The sequence below is a fragment of the Miniopterus schreibersii genome, assembly GCF_964146895.1.
Source record: "Miniopterus schreibersii genome assembly, chromosome: 1".
In the NCBI taxonomy this organism is placed as follows: domain Eukaryota; kingdom Metazoa; phylum Chordata; class Mammalia; order Chiroptera; family Miniopteridae; genus Miniopterus; species Miniopterus schreibersii.
The window spans coordinates 14,300,731-14,323,381 of record NC_138101.1 but is presented as its reverse complement, the minus strand read 5'-3'; the positions used below and the strand labels follow the sequence as shown (position 1 = coordinate 14,323,381).

At 38.5% G+C, this 22,651-nt stretch overlaps 1 protein-coding gene across 9 annotated transcripts in view; it reads right to left on the bottom strand.

Moving 5' to 3' along the window:
* TBC1D19 (TBC1 domain family member 19) overlaps positions 1-22,433 on the bottom strand; it is an 80,587-nt gene extending 58,154 nt beyond the window's left edge. For 2 of the 9 annotated variants that reach the window (XM_081135829.1, XM_081135831.1), the window contains exons 1-4: positions 22,010-22,433; positions 9,037-9,113; positions 8,050-8,095; positions 5,323-5,398 (exon numbers count right to left, since the gene is read on the bottom strand). In XM_081135829.1, coding sequence (XP_080991955.1) covers positions 5,323-5,337 — 15 coding nt within the window. In that variant the 5' untranslated portion in view covers positions 5,338-5,398; positions 8,050-8,095; positions 9,037-9,113; positions 22,010-22,433. Of the gene's footprint in view, positions 1-5,322; positions 5,399-7,998; positions 8,096-9,036; positions 9,115-22,009 lie in introns of those variants that run through there. The other 7 variants (XM_081135823.1, XM_081135824.1, XM_081135828.1 and 4 more) reach the window with 6 other exon arrangements.
* Between the last annotated feature and the right edge of the window lie 218 nt (positions 22,434-22,651).

Sequence of the window (22,651 nt, the reverse complement as noted above, 5' to 3'; positions counted from 1 at the left end):
CATTACATTACATGTGATTGTTATGTTTCTTTCAATGTAGCTTAGTCTAGAGACTCTGTCATTTTTTTCCATGATATTGATTATTTTGAGGAGGCCAAGAGAGTTATATTTGAGAATGTGTCACAATCTGGATTTGCCTTACTGCTTTTCACAGTATTGATTACCCAATTCTCTATCCCCTACATTTCTTATAAACTTGAAATAAGGTAATTTAATAGTCATAGATTGATTATTGATATATATCATATTTTAGTAAACTATTCTTTTTAATGCCAAGATAAAATATCATACTTTTTTTACTTTATACTAAAATATGCCTAAAGGCTACTTCTGATTTACTGAAACCAAAATAAAATAATACCAAAGTTCCAAAATTTAGACCAAGTGAGAAAAGGAGAGAACTATATATTACATTATTCATAAAGGACAGTTATAACCAGTTAGTAAAAGTAGAATAATAATATCTCCTTTATGTAGTTTAAGACGTAAAGTCCTTTGAACAGTGACATAATGATAATCGTCATTCAAGCACTGATAGCTGTTACTATAGCTATCATTACACACAGCTTCTTCTCTAACACACATTTAAATCCCTTGCTCTCTTCACCTGGAATATACTCTCCATGCTCTACTTCGGTCCCCAGCATACTTATTCCCACTTTATCTGGATAAATCTTACTCACCTTTCAGGTCCTCACCTCTACTAGGCCTTCTCTTACCGGGTCCCCCCGCCAGTGGGCATTAGGTGCCTATTGCTCCACTCCCTCACTCTCACGGCACGTTATCACACGTTATCCAGCACATAACAGATGCTCAATAACTGAACAGATTTCTACTCTAAGTAATGTAAGCATAAAGCCCACTAAAATCTCAAACATAAGGCCATTCAAAATAGAATAACACTTCTGGAATGACACCTTAACAAGATATTCTAAAACATATTTGTAAATTCATCCTTTAAAAATTTATTTTGGCAAAAACATCTTTATTTAGGTGTTTTCTATAAAGTACAATTTTCAATTATTAATCATAGTTCTAAATAAATATCCCACTATACCAAATATTTCAATTTATATTTATCACTAGATGTCAGATATACAGAGAAAATAGTTTTAAGTTACACAGAAAAGAAATCAAACATCAGGAGAAAGTATTTTGAATGAAAAAAGTTTAGGAAAGAGATGTATGTAATTTACATGGTTTACATATATTGTTTTATTAATCCTGTGACATATGTCTCATTACCTTCATTTTGTTAATAAGGAAACTTTTAGAAAGAATGCAGGAGAATAGAATGAAAAAAAATATTAGGAATGAAGCAATGATATAAAGAACATAATAAACTGATGAACAAAATAGATCCAGTGACATAGAAGCATGGAACAGGCTGACGAATTCCAGAGGGAAGGTGTGGGGGGCGGGTGGGAGAGATTAACCAAAGAATTTATATGCATAAATGCATAACCCATGGACACAGACAACAGTGGGGTGAAGGCCTGGAGGAGGAGATGGGGTGGGGTGAAGGGGGTCAATGGGGTAAAAAAAGGGACTTCTGTAATACTTTCAACAATAAAGAAAAATTTCTTAAAAAGAATGAAGCAATGTTGAACAAATCTTTATCCACTTATTTTTTTCTGGACTCCACAACTAAAGCAGAATCTTAGAAATAACCCAGAAGAGAAGAAAAAACATGACTGAAAAGTGAAGGGAGGCCCGGCTGGTGTTGCTCAGTGGTTGAGCGCTGACCCATGAAACAAGAGGTCATGGGTAGATTCCCCATAAAGGCACATGCCCGGGTTGTGGGCTCAACCCCCAACAGGTGGCGTGTAGGAGGCAGCAGATTGATGTTTCTCTCTCATCAATGTTTCTATCCCTCTATCCCTCTCCCTTCTCTCTTTAAAATAAATAAAAACATACAAAAACTTTTTTAAAATTGAAGAGAAGAAAGAGGAAAAGTATGTTCAATTTTTTAAAAATGGGATTTTTGTGGCTAGAACAGGAAAAAATGAGGTATAGTAGCTGGGTTCTCAAATAATAAAAAGACAATGATCCAACAACTATTTACCAGGTATCTATTAAACACATGCTAGTAAAGATGAATAAAATGGAATCCCTGTCCCCAGAAACATATCACTTCTGTGCTGGGGGGTGGGGCGGGTAAGACACATTCACAAATAATATGGGACAGGTTCAAAAAGTGTCAAAGGGCTGTATCAGTCCCTATGTCATAACCACAGAAAGAACACAAAAGAACGAGCAGACAGAGGAAGCCAGATATACCAAAACTTCTAGTTGTACTAGAACACACACCACTTCCTTTAAAATCCTAAAAATAATGAAAGAAAAGTCCTCCTAGTGGTTCGTCGTCTTCTCCAGCCCCCGTTCCATATTTACGACACAATGACAAGGTTGGCAAGGCTTTTTCAAGCTACCCCTTGCAAGAACTTCAGTCAGATGGTTAGAGAAGTCATTTCCATAGACATCAGAAACAGAAAGAGAATTTCCTGACAGCAAGGGGAGTCCAAGATGAAGAAAGTGGCTGCTTGTCAGGTGGGTCATCCTTCAGGTTCCCTCAAGGACTCTAATCTCAATTTGGTGGTATTTACTCATTCCTTTGTTCACTCACTGACTAACATATATTGAATGCTTTCTATATGCCATGCATAATACTAGGACCAGTGGATAAATGTTAGAAGGAGCCTATGACTGTTTACTGTAAGAAAGAAACTCGGCAAGTGGAATGACTTAACCAAAATGGCTTAAGTCAGTGACATTGTGATTTCCCTGTTTCCAGAAGTACTTGAGCAAAAGGAGATAAACTCCAGGCGTTAGACTGGATAAACCTGAAGGTCCACTTTAGCTCCAGTTTTATAGATAATTTTTCTCAGGTTCTATTTGTAGAAGTGACCAAATAAGCCCTAAGTCTCAAAAGGAAATGCTCAAAAGAGAAATCATAGTTATGTGTATGCTATTATTTAAACAAAAATTTCAATACACACTTAGCACCCAAAAAGAGTGGAAGTAGCAAATAAGTTCTTGAAAAATGACAGTGTACTAATACCCTACCCCAAAAGTAAGTGATGTTTTCTACCCAAAGGCTTGTAAAATAAATAAAACTTTAAAATGTTACTTAGAAGGAAAATGAACAGCCTTTTACATTTGAAATGTTTAAATAGGAAGACATTACCTTTTGCCCAAACTCATATCCTCGCCAAATGAAATTACTGTTGCCTTCAAATCAGTTTCCCTAATAATTGGGATGTATGATATTAACAAAGGATTTCAATAGTTTTATAAATAAGGTAATTTCTAAGCCATGAGAGGCAAAGATTTATAAAAGAATCACAATTGTATAGAAATCTTTAAATGGGTATTTGCTATCACCTTGCTACATTTTTATAACAATGGAAATAAATAAGAAGTCTTTAAAAACTGTATAACAAATATATGGTATGTAAAAAAAACCTTTAAGATATAAAATTAAAAAGCTATTTTCTTCACTCTGACAAAAAATAAAGTAAAACAAAATAAACATAACTCAGCTACCTAATGGGAAAAGATTTTAGTAATTCTTCTTTGATTACAAATGTAATACATTTATTTAAGATAATTTGGAAAACAGAATATGTGAACAATAAAATAATAACTAAACATCCACAAATTTCCATCAGCCAAAAGTAACCACTATTAACATTTCATTCTCTTCTTTCATTTTTTTCTATGTACATAAGTATATATATGTATGAGATGTATATGTGTATGCATATACACACTCATGTACATAGTTAAAGTGGAAATATATTGTTACATATTTTGATTCTTCCATTTAAGATTACATTGAATGCACTTTCTTATTTCGTAATATTTCTTTGAAAATGATATTTTTGATGCCTGTGTAACACTGTCTTTTAGAAATGCCATGTTATATTTCAGCAAGCCCTATTGCTATTCTTTAGATTCTTCTAATTTTTTTACTCTTATCATGAACACAAATTTCTGTGTTTCTCTGATTCTTTCCTTCAGATAAGGTTCTAGATGTATAATTATACTAGGAAAAGGGGTATAAGTATTTTTCAGGAGGGAACATTTTCTTTTTTGTTGCTGTTGTTCATTCAATTCATTCATCATTTTAAGTAACATCTGCTGAGCATCTACTATGGGCCAGTCACTGTGCCAGATGCTGGAGATACAGCTGTAAAAAGAGAGACACTGATCCTGTTTCACAGAGACTACAGAATCTAGGTAGCAATACAAACAACCCAAGTATTGTGGTAGGAAGTACAGGGTGCTTCCCATGTGGAAGACTGGAGAAAACAACCTGAGAATCTGAGATCTGGGGATCAGAGAGCCTTCCAAAAGAAACTACCATCTAACCTGATACCTGAAGAATGTGCGTAAGTTGGCCAAAAATACGTGGGATTTGTGGGGAGACAGTTTCAGGTACAAGCAACCTCATGAGCAATGGTTCTGCTGGAACAACTGAGAGAGATAAAGGGGGGTTAGACAGAGAGAATGTATATGTGTGTGGAAGTGGGGAGGGGAGTGGCAGGATGCGGAGGGACAGTGTGAGAAGGTAAGCGATGAGACTTGAACTGTAATCTCTAGATACCTCAGTATTTCTTATCTGCAAGATAGTTTTCAAAACTATATTATTTCATGGTGCTCAATATAGCATTTGTAAAGAAACATGGTTTAAAATTAAATATCACTCTAAAATCCTGGCAGGAAGGTGGACCTGGCTGACCAGAGGCAAAGGATAGTTTAGAGTTAGGGACACATGACAGGAATTATTTTATTAACAGATTTTTACAGTTTTTCTGTTTAAATTATTTTATTTTTATTATTTTTAAGTTATTTTTAGTTGTTTTCAGACCATTTTAGATTTCAGGTTCACTTGAGTTCCACAACAGAACACAATTAGTATGTAACAGCCTGCTGTGAGAACAAATATATTTCACATACACTATCAGCAACACTGGCTTCAAAAGCCAAAATTTTAAGGGGAGAGTGTGTCAGTTCATTCCCATTTCATTCCTTTAATATCACAGAGCAGGAGGAATTTCTATCATATTTTAAATTTCAGATGGCATGGGATATAATATTTTTTTCTACTCAACATTTTCAGGATTGCTTTAAATAGGTGTGATCCTTGGTTACTGAAAGTAAAAAGGAAGAGTATGTAAATACTATTCACATCACTTCATTGGTGCTTACCTAGTTTTTCATACAGTGAGTAATGTATAATTCCTGACACCAAGAAGGATCTTGCACTCTGAGTTATATAACCTGGCATGGAAAAATAAAAAGTAAACAGTAGCCAACCTGTGCTTTCCTCATGTACACCAAAGGTTCCTTAAGATGTTCAGGAGGTGCTGCAGGATGACTAGGTAAAGGAAACCTAGGGACAAAAAGAGGCAGCTAAATATTGTACAATACTCTTGATAATTAACTAATTCTCTCAGTTAAAAATTACTTACCTCTATAGCCCATGTTATGAATGAAACAGAATGCTTATTAGCAGTATATGTGTTGACACAAGATGCAACAGCCTAACAAAACTTTAATTCTTACCCTACCAGTACTGTAGCTTAGATTAGCAATTTAATTACTTGTCAAATTGCATAATAATCTGAATTCATAAATTGAGGTAATTTAAAAATTATTTGGCTCTGTAAATGCTTATGAAAACTGTCATAACTGTTCAATTTAACACAAAAATATAACATTTAGAGGAATTTTTTAAGTTGAAAAAAATCCATTGACTTACTACCATATAAACTCTTTCTTTTCCCCCAGTTTCGTTTTCCATACGATTACACATGTTTATGCAGTTGAAATGATAATGTAAATATCTATTGGAATAGCCTTGTTTTAATATATAATACATAAATTCACAAATTTAATAAAATTTTTAAGTTTTAATGCCTTATGAATTCTTTCTGCTTTCTAAGTAACTTTCCATTTATATTCAGAATGTACTGATTTTATTAAGAAAACACTTATTTATTCAGCAAGTGTTTGAGCCGTTCTAGGTACTAAGCAAATGGTGGTAATGAAGACAACATCCCTGTTCTCATATACCTGACGTTCTAGTAAAGACAGTCAAAAATTACAAAAGCAAATAAGTACATAGGATAATACCAGATAGTAATAAGTGTCATGAGAAAATGAGAGCAGGGAAATGAGATGGAAATGATTTGGAAGGATAAGAAAGGCTTGAGGGGAGCTAATATTTGAATTGAGACATGAGTGAGAAGCAGCCGCCTACCATAAAAGATCTGGGTGAAGACTACTGCTGGCAAAGGGAAAGCAAGCATGAGACCCTGGGGTGGAAACATCTGGAATGCTTAAAATCAGAAAAAGCCAGAGTGGTTGGAATATAATGATCGAGGCACAAAGTGACATGAGATCACACAGAAGGCAATGGGGAAACATGATAGTTCAGCATTTACTCCAACCTCTTTCACAAAAAACATATAACTCCTATTGAAGTTAGTTATACGACCTGTACCTACAGCAAAGGAACCATGTTCCAATAATCAAGAACCATACACTGAATTCTCAAAAAATTCCTCATCCAAAGTGGGGCATAGGCACGTGAAGGGTTAATGACATACCAAGCTACTTGTACCTATGCCAGAACCTAAGTGTAAGAGGCTCAAATGCTCATAACAAACATTTCTAGAATAGAAAAAAAGGAGCCTATCCGATGGAATTTAAAGGCAGTTTCACTTACTGATTACTTCTAGCTAACTGTTTTTCCCACTAAAATTACATTCCATGTACCTAAAGAAATCACCTTTCACAAAGGAAAAAATGATAATCTCTAGATACCTCAGTTTTCTTATATGCAAGATAGTTTTAAAAACTATACTATTTCCTGGTGCTCAATATATCATTTGTAAAGGGACATGTGGTTTAGAATTAAATATCACTCTAACATCCTTCCATTTTAATAGTAATTACAGTATTTCTAAATTTAATAAAACTTAGAAATTTAGGATTGAAATTGAGCACACTTACTGAGGAGAGAGCTCTGTCAGACAGGAACAACATACAGAAAGCTGTGCACTGTTCTTGACCCCTTCCTCTTCCTGTCCCCTAAGTCCCCCCAAACACTTCTCAGCTTCTTCTGCCCCACTGACACTATCTTCGGGAACCAGCATCTCTGGTCTGCATTCATCCATCAGATTCCCAGCCAGTGTCCCCTTCTCCTACGCTATTTTCAACCTCTTTGCCAGTCTGCCTGGTGGTTAGCTGGGAGCAATGTCTTCCTTCCTCACCAGTGACTGCAATCCCAGAGTCCAGCAGAATGCCTGGCGCATACTAGACAACCAGTACATTGCTGAATGAACAGAATGCAAACATGATCATGTCACTACTCTGCTTAAAATTCTAAACTGACACCCAAATGCTATTAGGATCCAGTCTACAAAGCCTTGAGCACGAAGCACATTCCTGCCTATGTAGCCAACTAGAATCATCCTTGACCACGCCCCTTTCCCCTGTACCATCGGGTCATGAAATATTCAGTAAACTATAAAAGCTAATGTTCTAGATCTACATTTTTTGTAATGACAAATAGCTCTATATACCTCAACGGATGCTGAGGGCAAGTCCACATAAACAAAAAGTTAATTTTTTTGTTTGATGTTCTTAAAAATACCAATTTTGCAAAAAAAAAGTTAATTATGTTTACAAGGGTCGCATATAAACAGAAAAAGGGTAATATCCAAAATGGCAACAATAAAAAGAATGTTGGTAAGCTTCAGTTTTCTGAACTACTAACTTAGGAGAAATGCCTTATTCCTTAACTACACTGAATAAAGAAATTTTTAATGTAAAACTTTTGGTGATATAAAAACTCCACCTAGTCATTATTATTTCTCAGGAAAAAATCATAATTTTTAAAAGCATTACCTAATTTTAAATGCTCTATGAATACTAATGGGAAATAACACAATGAGTATATATAGCAATACTGTATTCAGTACTTACAAAGTAAATATAGCTAAACATAGTATTTCAACAGAGGTAGGAAAAACTCACACACTCAGTTCACTATACACAGCATTCTGAAGTTTCTTCTCCCAACCTGTTTTTTAAAAATAAAATATATACATATATTAGTTTCAAAAGCAACTATACATTACAATTAAGTTTGTGTCACTGGAACTGTAGCATCACACTCACTTGTGAAAGAACTTATCAACTGCCAATTGCTGCGTAAAGTATTATAAAGGATTTAGTTCCTTTGCATTCACTCTATCCCTTGGCAAACACTCAGTAGCCAAGTTGTCAATGTTATATTATTTAAGTAAAACTACTGTACCATTTTTTCAAGATGGGAGGAAAAGTTCCTTCTTCTATCATTAAGTTGCTCAACAAATGCTGAAATCTTTAGCTAGTGTACTACGAGCGCTATGAGGACTGTCCCAAGAGAAGGGCAAGAAAGAGCCGGGCACTTGGCAAACATAGACCACAAGTAATCAGTTACAGTGAACTAGTCAGCAAACCTCTGAACAACAGGAGTGGATTATTATAAGGGACCACCAGTCAGACCAGTTATGTTGGCTGCTAACTACTTGAACTTTTCTGGGTAAGTAAACTAACATCTCAGTTTCCAAGTGCAAAGGTTAGAAGAGGGAACTTCTCTTCTTGTTCTAAAAAGAAGTGGGATTTTCTTTTGTTCACTGAAAGGGTAGAAAAGAGGAGGGAAAAGAACTGTAGAAGGAAAAAAGCCACATACACAAAAAGAAAAGACAAGTTGCTTAACTAGGGAGATGTATTTTGATGAGGAAGGTAAACAGTATTTAAAACCAATTCATGTAAAGCACTCATTCCCCCGGTGCCCCTAAATTTTTACAGCATTTTATTGGAATGTCTAAAAGTTCTAATTCTTCCAAAATAGAAACCTACCCAGCCACTGCTTCACAAGTTTCAATGAGTAATTAGATGGCTGGGGACAAAATATTCCCTTGAAATAAAGTATTTCCTTATTTTGCCTTAAAGAATTAGGGAAAAAAAGCAACTTACAAACCTGATGTTTTAAGGAATCTCTTAATATCTTCTTTTAGTGATTCAAGTTTAATCTCAGGTCTCTGAAGACTGGCCTAATTTTAGAAAAAAGAAAAAGTCAGAGGTCAAAAGTAAATCATTTGGGTTGATGTTTAATGCTAATGAAAATTTTAAAAAGGAGTGTCCCAATGTACAAACTATTTAAAAACTCCCCTTTGAGGTCAGAGCACCTGAGAATTCACAGACAAACTCAAAAGAGAGAGGACTTGTTCACCTACTTAAAAGAGGGGATCTGTGATAGTACGCTGTAGTCTACCCAAAATGTAAAAACTTGTAGCTTATAAATATTTAACATCATCTAGGGTTTTTATCTTTTTTTAATCCTCACCTGAGGATATGTTTTTATTGCTTTGGGGGGTGAGGAGGGAGGGAGGGAGGGAGGGAGGGAGGGAGGGAGGGAGGAGAGAGAGAGAGAAACATTAATGTGAAAGAGAAACGTCAATCGGCTGCCTCCCATACATGCCCCAACTGGGAACTGAATCCATAACCCAGGAATGCACCCTGCCTGGGAATCAAACCCGCAACATTTCTGGTGTATAGGACTATGCTCCAACCTACTGAGCTACCTGGCCAGGTCTAGGGTTTCTATCTTTATCAATATTTAACACATCTATTTTTCTAGTAGAAGAAATACTCAGATTTCAAAAGTTCATTCTCTTAATATTATACCCAACATATAGAGCATCCACACCCAATGACCAAGATCCCGGTTGCATCCATAAAGTGGATTTTTGAATAGTATCTTCCTCTTTGGATTGCTGCTCATGTGAACCTGCATTTGTTGTACATATTTATGGAAAATACATAAAACTACTAGTTCACAAATGCTTGTTAGGGTCTCTTTCATCTTCAAGTGCAAGCTTTTTATTCTACTGCTATTTCATACCGTAATCTTTACTGGAAATAGTAATTTCTCCAACTTATAAGGGCTTCATTATTTACAATGTGTTGATCTCTCGTCGCTTAGCTCTCTCTATCAAATTCTAGAAGCCCATCTCTTAAGAAGGCATTTCTCTGAGAGTATCTCACAAGCATTTGAAACCTCAGAGTGAAAACACTGATGTGATCTCCCGCTTACTCCCCTGCCTCTTCTCTTCTGTTTTTAACTCTCATACACGCAGTAACTATCCACCGGCTGTTCCAAGTCAAAACTTCAGTTATTCTCAACTCCACTAACTCATCTAGGAATCAATCCAATTCTGAAAAGATGGCATTGGTAGCAGTAAGTTGGTTGTTGTTTTTTTAAATTGCCCTGATTTCCATATAAAAACAGACCAAGCAACCAGGTAGCAAAACCAAAGTCCCATGGAAACCAATTTGGTGATAAGAAATCCCCCCAAAGCTAAAATACAAACAGCTGGGCAAACCAACAGACACAAGATTTACAGTGTAAGGTACTAGCATCTGTGCAGGGGAAGCAGGGGAAGCAGCGGGGTGTCTGGTGTATGTAAGAACAGGAGAACTCCAAAACAGCCTGCAAGTGATCACTAGAATACATGATAAGCCAGTTTCAGAACAGGGGCTGGGACTGCGAGGGTTGCTCTAATCCAATAGAGCAGATGAGGTCTGAGGAGACCAGAGCTGCCTAGCACCTATGAATTCTTGAAACTGACCAACCAGGGCACCCTTCCCAGACAAGGCCACATTGAGGAGGAGATACTGATAATGTAATAAAAATTGAGGATGACAGGGAACCAACTTATTACCTTGAAAACTGGCAAATAAAGGAAAAGTCCTTTATCCTGCCTTTCCTATGGGAATTGTACCACTGGGTAACCAAATAGTAGATAAGAGGAAACATCTCTTTATAAAAGAATTCCAGCTGATAACTAGAACAGATATAATATCATTAGAATATCACCATTTTGCAACCCCCAATGAATTACTAATTCTAGACACTGAGCAGAAACAGCTATTAACACTGCAAACAACACATCAAGCAGACATGATGTGCTTCTCAACTGAAAAAACACTTGCGGCTATCAGTGGCCACCTGCGTCTGCTCAAGCCTCTGGGCCCAGCTGTCAACTTACAAGTCATGCAAAGGACAGAGGAACACGTGACGCTTCACCATGGGAGTGCAATCAGAGCAACCCAGGGTGTGGGAAATTGTAGAGGCCAAACGGCCCAGTTCCTTGGCTGATAAATTATAAAGAAATAGACGGGAAGGAGAGGAAACCTGTAGATTTAAAGACTTTAAAAGGCACATCAAAAAAACTCTCGAACTGGCAAGACCAAGTTAGAGTGTCTCTATACATTTGGTTAATAAAACTAACAAGAAATGCAGGACAGTGATTACCAAAATCAGGTTGTGGGGGGAGAGGGTGGGATTGGGATGGGGCTAACGAAAGGGTTTCTGGTGTGGATGGCAACGCTTCACTTTCTTACCAAGGTGGCTTTTACAAGGTCGTTCATCCTATAATATTTCATTATATTATAGACTTGTGCAGTTTCCATTGTGTTTTATTTTATGGGTCAAAAAAGAAAAATATTTCCTCCAATCTATTCCTTCTCTCCACTTTGAAGCACCACCCTTAAGTCCTCATCATTTCTCCCCTGGATCATTGCAACAGCTCTGAACTGGACATACTGCCACCTCCTTTAAATTGCAACTACCAACTATCCCCACCCTCACACCCCCTTATTCTACCTTTTCTTCTTTCTTAGCATTTATTACCTCCTGATACACTGTGTGATTACTTTACTTACTATGTTTATTGGCATATTGTCTACCTCACTACACTAGAAGTGGTAAGCTCCACTGGGCAGCTATCCTGGTCTACTTGTTCACTGCTGTATCCTAAGTGCCTAGAATAGTTACTTTCACAAGTAGGTGCTCAATAAAAGCTTATCAAATAAATGAACCAGTTACTCCCTTTTCAGTCCATCCTGCAGTGTTTTCTTCCTAAAACACAATTCTTTCCTGGCTATGCATCTCCACAGCATACACAAGAACCCTAAACTTCAGCAGGGCAGGCACACTTGGCCCTTCACTATGTGTACCAACTTATCTCTCCAAGTTCATCAGCTGCCCCTCCAACGAGCTAACAGCATCCTCTCTTTTCTCACACCTCCTCCCTATGCACACCTGCTCTTTAGTCACAGTGAACTATATTCCACGATTCTCCAACTGGCAAACATGTCAAGGGTTCCAGGCTTTGGTTTATGTTGTTCCTCAGAGGCAAGTGCTCCCTCACACCTTAGCAAAGACCTCCTAGCTCGCACGACGTCCCTCAAACATTACCTGCTTTCCCCACTCCTCCCACCCTCGCCTGCAAAAATATCCACTCTGTTCCTGGCTATAGCACTTATCAGATTATACTGTGATTCTCAGCTCACCTATCTATCTTTCTGACTGTTAAATTCAAGGGCAAAGACCATGCCTTCTTCATTTCTGCATCCCAAGTATCAACTTGGCTTTAACTGTTACCTGACAAAATTATATTGACCAAACCATGTTATATCCTTCTTATAAATTTCCCCACAAATAAACAAGGAATGCTGTTTCCTTTCAGTACATTTATACTTTAGCATAGGCCCATCATTTGCATTCCTCTTTCAATAATTAACTGAACACTTCCTATGTTCCAGGTGTTGGATATAAAAGCACACAAACAAGACATGGTCCTCCCTCACTTTTGAGAAACTCACAATGTACTAAAGGACATAAAAAAAAAACTAAGAGAGAAGTGTGATAAAAAAGGGTTTAAGGCCCTTTCCCACATCAATCCCCAAACATTCTTTCATTAGCATAACTGTTTTGGACTTCGTCTATTTTCTGTCAAAGCCCATCACCACTACAGAAGAGGGGCTCATTAAAACGTCCTGAATGGGGTATTCTCATTTCTTCCCAATACTTTTGGTTCTTTCTAAAACTGTAGGCCAGATTTGTTTCTGTAATCCTAGTAGTCCCAGTAGACATGCACTGTAGCCAAGAGTGAGCTTTAGTTTCAAATTGGAAATTTTGGCTCTGTGCAAGCTGACCATGCCTTACACTCAATCTGCGTTGTATAACTGAAGCCCTGCTCTGGTGTCTCTCACCTGCAGACGGATCCCTCACTGGCTTTCTTTTGCTGACGTCCCCAAGTTGACCCACTTCTCTGCCAGCACCAGCTGTCTTATTCTCCCGTATTCTGCAGCTTTACTCCCTAGGCTTTTTCCCCAACATACTTTACGCCAGAGACAATCTGCATGCAGTTCACATTCACTAACAATCTCTTCCCTCTCGTTTCAACTTGGCCTTACCTCATTCAAGAACCTTACATGACCTTCTAAGTGACTCAGTGCTGAAATAAAGCGTGAAGAAATATCTTACACAAAGCAAACCTACATTTTAATAGGTATCTTATCCCTCGAGTACATAAATTCTATGAAGACAAGAGGTTACTTATTTTGAAATCCTGTACACCATAGTCCATTTCTTCACTGTCTTACTTTCCAAGATTAAAGGGCATGACAGTAGCCACAGTAGATATGGGTGAGGATAATACCACTCCCTGGGTCACACCAAACTCAATCAGAGCCCCTGAATTAGTCATTTATATATCAACTGCAGTAGTCCAGTCAGGAGCTCCCCCTAGTATAATGCCAGTTCCCACCCAAGAGATTAAAAAAAAAAAAAGACAGATGGTAGTAAACTCTGATCATGGTACAGGCTTTTAAATACCAATATATGTTCTACCTACCCATGCATTACACAAAATATATTTAATTAAAATCTATTTAATTAAATCTATTTAACTTTCATTTTCCTAAAATAAATAGTAAGTGAAGGCCAGTTTCTTCTCTCCTTTTCATGACCTCTAAATTCTCTATACATGATACATATTTCCAGAAATGAAGTACACAAAAGCAATATTTGAGATACAACCTTGTAAGTTTTTTAGTAGAGACATTAGCGTTGAGATGTTCTGGGATTCTAGAATTATGACAACATCCTATCATCTATATTGTTTCTTCTCTCTCCAAAGCCTATCTCCTTTCAGTTTCCTTCCTTTCACAATTCTATTATTTATAATAACAATCTGAGCAACAAGACTTATTAAATATTTAATGGAATGGAAATAACATTTGAGGTTTTACACAACATCCATTTTAAATACAAATAATGCATGATACAAATTAATAATGCTGATCTGGTGCTAGACATCAAATTTGGATTTAGGCTATTATCCTAGTGTCTAGAGGATGAGTGATCAAATGCAATTTTAAGATGCAGGTTGACTTCATAACGAAGTAACTGAGGAAACTCAGAAACATAACCCCTTTCTAGAACCACAAAATTCCATGTCATCACACTAATATCTTAAATAATTAAATTTCAATATATAAAAGGGTACATTAAAATAGAGTCAGTGTTTAATCATAGTACTAAAAGAGCAGCACTAGTCACGGAAAAGTCTAAAAATCATTTATATTGGTTGATAAATGTTCTGTGTGGTTTTATTTTCTAATTAAGCTGGCCCACACTGCTCTAGCACCCTCTGGGTTGACACGAACAGGCAGAACAGAGGCAGGCAGTCCAGAAAATGTGAGGCAGGAAAATGCCTGCTATATTCAAAAGTTTTTTTTTAAAGAAAACCCTTTTTTTGAATCTTTACTGTTCAAAGTATTACATATGTCCCTTTATATGTAACAAATAAACAGCCAGTTGTTTAAAAGTATATTTTCAAAGCTGATTGTAAAGTTGCCTTTTAAGGCTTAGCTGATTTCTATTGAATGACTGAGCTAATGGATATAAACGAAGGCAAAGTTGTTATCACATATTTTTCCAAGTCCAAGATTGCATTACTTTTAAAAGATCTATATTTATATTTCCATTAATCTATAATATTATAGGCTTGTTATTTTATTTATTTTGAGAACCAGCCAAACACGTTTTTGAGTGTCCCATGAAATCCTCTCCTTACCCTGCTTTATCTTTCTTCCTATTTCCTTGCCCTACTTTTTATTAACTGTCAGATGTTATAGGTACAGATATATAATCCTTTACTTGAAATTCCAAGACCTAAAGAGCTTTGAAAACCAAAGTTTTTGTGGAACTGAATTAGTGGCAAAATCTGTCCTGAGTTGAACTCATTTGATGGCAAAATCTGATCTGACCTGAACTGACATGAGATTATTTATAGTCCTTATTTACCATAATGAGTGTGAAAATTCATATATTTTGCTGCATAAATATTACTATTAGTGTGTACAATTACTGGGTGCTGCAAGACCATGGTAGGGATATTAAAGAACATACAAAAGATGCACAAATTACCTTTCTAAAATTTGCAAAACATCTGAAGTCCAAAACATATCTGGCCCCAGGTTCTAAGAAAGGGATTGTGGACCTGCACCTATTTGTAATTCTATCATCTCTTCATGAAGGTGCTTCATCTTATTCCCTGTTGTATGCCCTGAGCCTAGAACTATGCCTGGCACAGAATAAATAATCTTAACACACAACAATAAAAAAACACTCAATTTAAAAAGGGGCAAAAGATCTGGACAGACGTCTCACCAAAGAAGACATACAGATGGCAAAAGAACATGTGAAAAGATGCTTCGTGTCAACTTAAAACAATGAGATATTACAAAATACCTATTAGAATGGCTAAAACCTAAAACACCAAGTGCTGGTGAGGCTGTGGAGCAACAGAAACTCTCATTCATTGCTGGTGGGACTGCAAAATGGTGCAGTCACATTGGAGGTGAAGTTGTCAGCTTCTAACAAAGTTAATCAGCGTCTTAAGCATACAATCCGGCAACTGCAGTCCTTGATATTTACCCAAATAAGCTGAAAATTTATGTTGACAAAAAATCTACACAGGAATGTTCATAGCAGTTGCCTTCATAAACTGCCAGAACTTGGAAGTAACTGACATCCCTCCAGAGGTGAATTTATAAACAAATTGATACACCCACACAAAAAATATTATTCAGCAAACAACAACAAAAAACACACATAATGTATATTACTTAATGTATATTACTAAGAACTTAATGTACATTACTAAGTGAAAGAAGCTGGGGTGAAAAAGCTACATACTGTATGATTCCAACTATATGATATTCTTAAAGGCAAAACTACAGATACAAAAAATAAAAAATAAATCACTGGCTGCCAGGGGCTTAGGCCACGAGAGAGGAATGAGCGGGGGGGGGGGGGGCACAGAAGATTTTCAGGACCGTGAAACTATTCTGTGAGACACTGGAATTGTGGACATATGACATTATAGATTTGTCAAAACCCATAGAACTGTACAACATAAAAAGTGAACCCTAATGTAAACTAAGGACTTTAATAATAATATATCAATATTGGTTCACTAATTGTAACACATGTACCACACTATGCAAGATGTTAAGAGGGGAAACTGTGCAAGGAGAGAGGGGATATATCGGAACTCCGTGCCTTCTGCTCAATTCTGCCGTAAACCTAAAACTGTGCTAAAAAATAAAGTCCACTAATTAAAAAAAAACAAAAACACTTCCCAAACAATCTCATGACAATCTTGCAGCAAATAGAAAATGAAAAAAGAGGGAACACTTTCCTACTCATTTTATCAGGCCAGAGTAACCTTGATATAACAAGTGTCAAAGACTACAAAAAAAGGGAAATCACAGACCAGTCTTCTTGTGGACACACATGCAGTCCTTAAACACTTATTATCAGAGTTCTGCTAATACAGAGAATGCAAAAAGCCAGTACAGGAAATGTCCCTCCCATCCTAACAAATGATAAAAAGTGGTATAAGCTGCAAAATCGTAACTTTGGAAGCTATCAGAAAACTGAAGATGTAAGACAATCCAGTGAACTAAATTCCAGAAAGTAACAAGCTCCTCCAAGGACAGAGGGGGCTCCAAACGATTTCTCCTTTTACAGAGCACAGGAGGGAAAGGAAGCTGCCATACAAGAGTGAGAGAGAAGAATTTAGTAAAATTTTAACTACTACAGATTAAATGTGGGCTAGCATGTCACTTTACAGTAACTGGGAGCTCAAAACTCAAGGGAGAATCACACTCCCTTACAAGTTCTTTCCTTTTTTTGTTTTGTTTTGTTTTTTTGTTAATCCTCACCTGAGGATATTTTTTTCCATTGATTTTTAGAGAGAGTGGAAGGGGAAAGGGAGAGAGAGAGAAAGATCCTTGAGAGAGAGGCACATCAATCGGTTGCCCCCGCACGCGCCCCGACCGACTGGGGCAGGGGATCGAACCTGCAGCCCAGGTACATCGCCCTGACTGGGAATGGAACCCACGACCCTTCAGTGCACAGGCCAACGCTCTACCACTAAGCAACACCAGCCAACGCAGCACGTTCTTTTCCATGGGTCTCCACCAGATGCCCCCACAGAAGAGTGGGGACAGCGCTGGGAGCTAGAGAGTGCCCTGTTTTGTGGCACAGGTGTGCAAGAAGAGACAGGCTGCCAGAACAAGCATAAAGCCACGCACCACCTTATCCCATACTCTCCTCTCATGTGAGGAGAAGGCCTTCAGCCTCTAGGGAAGAATTCAGGAACCAAACACTCTGAAGACAAGGCAATAATCCATTGCTTCTGGGGGTAAGACAGATGCAAAAACCAGCTTCCTCATGGAAGGGTAAGAAAACTCTTGAGCCGAGGATCCTACAACAGGACAGAGCAGAGAGTAAGCCAGCACCATGGAGGGGGCAGGAATCTCTCTTTCACCCATCATCTGCCACAGATACAAGGCAGAGTTTGGCTGCAAAGGGAGAAGAGGAAGGAACACTGAGAAAGACCTATCCCCAGTGCACATGGACTGAGACAGGGCCAGGAGGCTAAAAATCCTTGTACCTACCATGAGCTTAGGACTGAGTTACAAACAACAGGCTACTGCTGAGGAAGGGACAAGAGCATGGAGAGAGACTTCCCTCTGGGGCACAGGCAAGCAGGGACAGATGGAGTAGAAACACTGTGAAAACCCCTCCAATACCCCCAGGATGCTTTCTAAGCACAAAGTTACAGCAGCCCACCAAATCTGAAGCCTGTGATACACTGAAGCTAATGACAGTAATAATAAAACTCCGGACTGCACTGACTGAAGCCTCTACACTCAGTAAGACAGAGAACACTTGAACAAAATTCTCTATCTATTTGACCTAATTGACATTTATAGAAAAGTAACAGCAGGACGCTAATGCTTTTCAAGTACACAATCAACAAGATAAATAGCCTAAATAGCCCTGCATATATTTTAAAAATAAATGTTCCCACAAAGAAAATTCCAGATCCCAATGACCTTACCCAGAATTCTACTAGACATATAAGGAGGAAATAATATTAATTCTACACAATTTTTTCCAGAAAATAGGAGAGAAGGGAATACTGCCCAGCTCAATTTATGAGATCAGCATTACCTGATGTCAAAACTGGACAAAGATGTTAAAAATAAAACTACAAACCAGTATTTTTTATTAAAATAGTCACAAAAATCTTCAACAAAATATTAGCAAATCAAATCAAGATATATATAAAAAGATAATGTATTGTAATCAAATGGAATTTATCTCAGGAATGCAAAACCAATCAGTATTGTTCACCAAATCAACACAGTAAAAAGAAAAATCACATGGAGAATCTCTATAGATACAAGGAAGGTACTTTAAAAATTCAACATCATTCATAATAACTCTCAGAAAAACAGAAATAAAAAAGTTTCTTAAACCTAATAAAAAGTATCTATACAGCCTCATACTGGAAGCACTAGCCAGTGTAATAAGGCAAGAAAGAAAAAAAAAAAAGATACATATTGGAAAGGAAGTAAAACTGTCTTTATTTACATATGAAACATGTACTTGAAAAATCCTAGCAATATACAAAAAAGGTACCATAGCTAATAAGTAAGTTTAGTAAGGCTGAGAATACACGGTAAACTGACAAATATGTATTGTATTATTTCATACTAACAAGAAACTATTGGAAATTGAAATGAGAAAAAACATCAGCATTTATAATGGCATCAAAAAACATGAACTAGTCCAGCTGGCATGGCTCAGCGGTTAAGCATCAACCTATGTTCCAGGAGATCGCAGTTTGATTCCCAGTCAGGCACATGCCCGGGTTGCGGGCTCAGTCCCCAGTGGAGAGTGTGCAGGAGGCAGCTGATCAATGACTCTCTCATTATTGATGTTTCTATCTCTCTCCTCCCTCTCCCTTCCTCTCTCTGAAATCAATAAAGACATATTTTAAAAAAACAAAACATGAAATACTTAGGGGAAAATCTTAAAATATGTACAAGATTTGTATACTAAACTGTAAAACTCTGACAATAGAAAATAAAGATACAAATAAATGGAGAGATAAAGTGTATTCATGGGCCAGAAAATTCAATATTGTTAAGAGGTTAATTCTCCCCAAATTGATCTATAGAGTGGGCAGAATCCAAATCCAAATCCCAGCAAGCTTTTTTGTAGTAATTTACAAGATAATTATAAAATGTATATGGCAAAGCAAAGGACCTAGAATAACCAAAACAATTTTGAAAAAGAGGAACAAAGTTGAAGGACTAATTACTTGATTTCAAGACTTACTATAAAGTTATGAGAATTTAAAAAATGCGGCCGTGGCCAGTTTGGCTCAGTAGATAGAGCATCAGCCTGCAGACCGAAGGTGTCTCGAGTTCGATTCCCAGTCAAGGGCATGTGCTTCAGTTGCAGGCCTCATCCCCTGGCCCAGTGGGGACAAGTTCGGGAGGCAATCAATCCATGTGTCTCTCTCACATCAGTGTTTCTCTCCCTCTCTCTCCTCTACTCCTCCCTCCCCTCCACTCTGTCTAAAAAAACTCAATGGAAAAAATATCCTCCAGTGAGGATTTTTTAAAAATGTGGTATTAGCATAGTGATAAACAAATAAATCAATGGAACAGAATAGAGCCAGAAAGAATTGTGTGTGTGCGTGTGTGTACACTAAATCTTCAACAAAGATACCAAGAAAATAGGCACTAGAAATAGGTGTAGTTCTGGTCATCCACATGCAAAAAAACCACCAAAAAAACAAAAAAACAAACTTTTGCATTGCAACATATACAAAAATGATCTGAAAATGGATCACAGATCAAAATGTAGAAGCTAAAACTATAAAACTTGTAGGCCAAAACGGCCCGGCCGGGCGTAGCTATGAATTGAGCGTTGACCTAGGATCCAGGTGATTGGGGTTTGATTCCCGGTCCGGGTACATACCCGGTTTGCAGGCTCGATCCCCAGTTGGGGGCGTGCAGGAGGCAGCCGATCAATGGCTTTCTCATCATTGATGTTTCTCTCTCTCTCTCTCTCCCTTTCCCTCTCCTTTCCTCTCTCTGAAATCAATAAAGCTATATTTTAAAAAAACACAAAAACAAAACAGGGAAAGATGCTTAGGTATGGCACAAAAGCACAAATCATAAAATAAGAAATTGACAAAAACATGTCATAAAAATTAAAATTTTTGTTATTTTAAAGACCCAGGTAAGAAAATGAAAAGATAAGCCACAGATTGGGAGAAAATATTTGGAAGATGAATATCTGAAAAAGGACTTGTGTCTTTATATAAAGAATCCTTACAATTCAAGAATAAGAGAACATTTTTTATTAATGGGCAAAGGATTTGAACACATTACTTCACCAAAGAAGATATAAACATGATAACATGCTTGATATCATTAGTCATCAGGGAAATGAAAGTAAAGTCACAATGGGATATCATTACTCTCCTACCAGAATACTGTAATTAATAAATAAAAATTAATTAATAAAAAAACTGACAAAGTGCTAGCAAGGATGCAGAGTAACTGAAACTCTCATAACTGCTGGTGGAAACGCAAAATGCTACAGCTACTTTGGAAAAGTTTAGCAGATTCTTATAGAACTAGACATACACTTAGTGTACAACTTAGTAATTCTACTCCTAGGTATTTATCCCAGAGGGAAAATCCCCACAAATATTCAAACAAAAACCTACACCATAACGTATATATCAGCTTGACTCATAATCTCTACAACTGTAAATAACCCATAACTTTATAACCGAAAATGCCCAGCAACCAACGAGTAGATAAACAAATCGTACTCTATCCAAACAATGAAATATTACTCAGCAATAAAAAAGAACAGAACTCATATGGGAACTAGACTTATCGGGGTATATAAATATCTAATCACTATGTTGTACGCCTGAAACTAATAAAACATTTATGTCATGGAAAATTTTTAAAAAATTAAAACGAAACAGAACTACTGAAATACCAACAACATGAATGACTCTCAAAAGCGTTATTCTAAATGACAGAAACCAGGACCAAAAATTCACATACTGTGTAATTCCATTTACATGACATTCTCACATACACACAACACGATCTCTTGATCAAGCTCTGCATCAAAGAACCTAGAACATTAGAAAATGCTCCCTAAGTGTGGGGTGGACAGACAGAGGGCGAATTATTGCAGGGAGGGTAGAGTGATGCTAAAGCAAAAAAGCACCCGGGGGGGGGGGCAAGGCCCCGTACAGCACAGAACAGGTGAGGGAAGGCGTGGCCCAAACGATCTCCGCTGATTCCAGCAGGTGAACAAAATCAGACCCTGTGAAGGACCATAATAGGACTAAACGGCGTTAGCGCTTCTGTGTCCTCAAGGAAGGAATGAGGCGCCCCGCCCTTCCTGAAAACTCTCCCACCCCACGCGCGAGGCTGAGCTAGTGGACCGGGGCGAGGGGGCTTTCCGCGCACGGGAGCGGGGCCGCCGAGCCGGAGGCGGGCTCGGGCGCAGGCCGGCGGGGGGCCGGCGAGAGGCCCGCGGAGGCCGGCGGGAGGCCCGCGCAGGCCGGGGGGAGGCCCGCGGAGGCCGGCGGGAGGCCCGCGCAGGCCGGGGGGAGGCCCGCGGAGGCCGGAGGCCGGAGGCGTCGCCGCAGGGCCCCCGCCCGCCCGCCCCTCCCTCCGCGGCCGCCTCACTCACCCAGGCCTGCCGTTCCAGCTGAGCGTACAGACTGGAGCCCTTGAGTTTCTGGACGATCTGGGCAATGGTGAGAGACAGGTCCGACTCCTCCTGCAACATCTCCCCCGCCCTAGCCCGCCGAGCGGCGGGGACAGGCCGCCGGCGCGGAGACGACGGGCGCTGGGGTCCCACTTCAGGCTCCTGACACTTCTCCCGGACCCTTTAACGCTGGGACGCCTCCAGCGGGCGTTTCCAGGCAACTGCCGGGCCGCGTGTCCGTTCCTCTCTGGTCCCCCCCGCGCCTCACGGCCCCAGCATCTGCGTTCCGAGCGAGGAAAGCGGCCTGAGAGAGGGTGGGTTTTCATTGCATTGTTCCTGCTTAGCCTGCGCTTGAAAGGCAAGGACAGGAGCTCTTTCCTCCAGAGCCACAGCGCCTCCGATGCACGAGGGCAACTCGGGGAGTTGTTCATTTTTTGCGTTTTGTTTTAAAGGGTCCTTCCTCTCCCACCTTTCAATCTCTGCAGAAACGGGGCTGTGCACACAGTGACACAGCAAATTATTTGCAAGAATTGACGGGCTCTGACACTAGCTGTGTGAACTTGGGCGAGGTCCTTACATTTCAGAACTCAGTTTCTGCTTCTGTGAGATAATACCCAGTTCACA